This window comes from Cyprinodon variegatus, unplaced genomic scaffold, assembly GCF_000732505.1.
Source record: "Cyprinodon variegatus isolate N-32 unplaced genomic scaffold, C_variegatus-1.0 Scaffold583, whole genome shotgun sequence".
Lineage (NCBI taxonomy): Eukaryota > Metazoa > Chordata > Actinopteri > Cyprinodontiformes > Cyprinodontidae > Cyprinodon > Cyprinodon variegatus.
The window spans coordinates 96358-98755 of record NW_015151036.1 but is presented as its reverse complement, the minus strand read 5'-3'; the positions used below and the strand labels follow the sequence as shown (position 1 = coordinate 98755).

Sequence of the window (2398 nt, the reverse complement as noted above, 5' to 3'; positions counted from 1 at the left end):
ATTCATTAATGGGAAACACTGACTGATTCATCCACATCAAGGGATCTCTAAATTAAAGCCTATGAACAGCAGAGTCATGTTTCTGAACATTCTTTAGTACCAACATGGCACCTGATTGGATCAATTCCAAGTTCTATAAAATTCAGTCATCTTTTCTTCATAGAGCTTTTTAGCAGAGTGAAGCATGAACTTTTTCTGGAGTTTTCTGGTAGATTCATCCATTTACTAAAAAAAACACCAAATTCTGACTTGGTGTAGAAACTATAGAAACTTTGGTTTCATCAGTAAAAGCTTTGGACCACTGAGATAAGATCCAACTTTTTTTTTATCCTCAGCCCAGTTAAAGGTACTGTTGAGGATTTTTGCAAAAAAATTTTTTAAAGATCTGCCCTGTTCGCTTTAAAAAAAATTCACATGCACAACCCTGTACGCGCTCCCGAGAGAGAACGCCTATTAAATGAATGCACGAGCCAATTTGTCCTGGTCGACATTCTGTTAAAAAGTTGCTGTTTTCATAGATCATACAAACATCCACCCTAACTCATAAATTCCTCAATCACTATATAGAGTGGGGACTATATAGTGAACTTTATAATGAACTCTGCTAACTTACCAGTGCAGCTTGACATGGATATTTTTCATTTATGCCCAATTTTGAAACGTTGTCTGTGCTATCTTATTCCACGCCACAACATAAGAGGGACAATCAGGAACTAGCTGTGGATCTAGATACGGCCGAGGAGGTGAGGAAGTGGAAAAACGCAAGGGTTAAATTTATGCGACAACGGAGGGACATGAGGGCGAAAAAGAGCGAGGATCCAGGTGGAAAAAGGGTCCCAGCGTTCTCGCTCACCTCGCTCTTCTAGCTGCTCCATCTTCACCAGTCGTTTTCCACAATGGAGGTCATACAAACAGAACAAGCCGGTTAGAAACCAAACAGGAAATACGCATAGTGTAGAGCGGATGTAGATTTGACCAATCAGAGGCCTCCTGTCTGCGATCAGCTACAATTTAGGAGAGGTGCACCAGAGTGTCTGCGGAAGGTGGGGGGGGGAATATTTGCGTTAACTGCGACACACATGCAGGCGACCTGGTCTTTTAGCATAAATCAGCCTTAACCTCTCCTCCGCCGTGCCATCTTTGTTATTAGGGCCGCTGTGACAGCAAATCCCAGAATGCTTAGCGAGGAGAGCTCTATACGCAAAGCATTCTGGGATATATCTGTCTCTTCTGTGACCTTTCTTCTCACTCACTTCGTAGACACTTTTTCTCTTACGATCCTCGGCCATCTTCAAAGAACCGCGATTAGAAAGGTGAGCTTCAATGACCGTCTGAAACCGTAGCTCACCACAGATACACGCCTGAAAGTGCGCTGAAAAAGATGGCTAACGGGACGACCATGTAGGACGGCCTTACGTAAACAAATCACGAGAATGATTGACAATTAGGAGGACCACTTATTTAGATGATCCACCCGGAAATAAAACATCATCCTCTATACATTTAAGACTTTTCTGTCTTTCTTTACTTGTTCCTCTGAAGACTGCAGTTCTCCCTGCTGCTAGTGCTCACTTCCTACCACACTTTTTCCTTCCACTCAACTTTCTATTAACAAGCTTGGATTCAGCTCTCAGAACAAACAGCTTCTAAGCATTGACTTCTGTCCATCATCAGTTTCTAATATTGAACTCAGCATATTCAGATATGCTGGAGATTTAATTTTACTGGATGAGATTCCATAAAAAAAAAAAAAATCAGCTTTTTTTTTCTTTTCTTTTTTTCTCAGCGAAGGAGACGGAGACTCACAAGCTGTGGAAAAACATTGAGCCTCATCTGAAAAAGGCGATGCAGACGGTTTACCTCCGAGAGGTTTCCAGGTCTGATCAGTCATCTCATCCTTTCCTTTGAGCTTCCTTCCATCGTCTTTAATATCTCATCTCGGTGTGTTTTAGTCTTCAGTGGGAGCAGATGGAGGAACACGAGGCTGGAGCTCTGAGAGGTGCTAACACACAGAAAGTGTTTTTTTTTTTTTCACTTTGCTATAAATAACAGTGTGATTTCTCTTTCCTGTAAAGGTTTATCAGCTCACACTCATGTTGAACTTCCCTATTACTCCAAGTTCCTGTTGATTGCTGCCTATCTAGCGTCCTACAACCCTGCCCGCACAGATAAGCGCTTCTTCCTAAAGGTAGAATCCTTTTATCTCTGAGTTTCCTCCTGCGAATGTCCCGCCTGTCTCTGCCTTTTAACTTCACTCTGTGATCTTTGTCTTTTTCTCTCTCCAGCATCACGGGAAAATAAAAAAAACAAACTTCTTGAAGAAGAATGAAAAGGTGCTCCCTTTGGCTTTTTTATTGTCATTATTAATTACAGATGTTTATTTTTAAAGTTATGCTAC

The 2398-nt window shown here is 41.5% G+C and overlaps 1 protein-coding gene across 1 annotated transcript in view; it reads left to right on the top strand.

Moving 5' to 3' along the window:
• orc5 (origin recognition complex subunit 5) overlaps positions 1–2398 on the top strand; it is a 33556-nt gene that overhangs the window by 27395 nt on the left and 3763 nt on the right. The window contains exons 8-11 of the mRNA XM_015392273.1: positions 1787–1877; positions 1953–1999; positions 2076–2188; positions 2286–2333. Of these exons, the coding sequence (XP_015247759.1) occupies positions 1787–1877; positions 1953–1999; positions 2076–2188; positions 2286–2333 (299 nt within the window). The remainder of the gene's footprint in view (positions 1–1786; positions 1878–1952; positions 2000–2075; positions 2189–2285; positions 2334–2398) is intronic.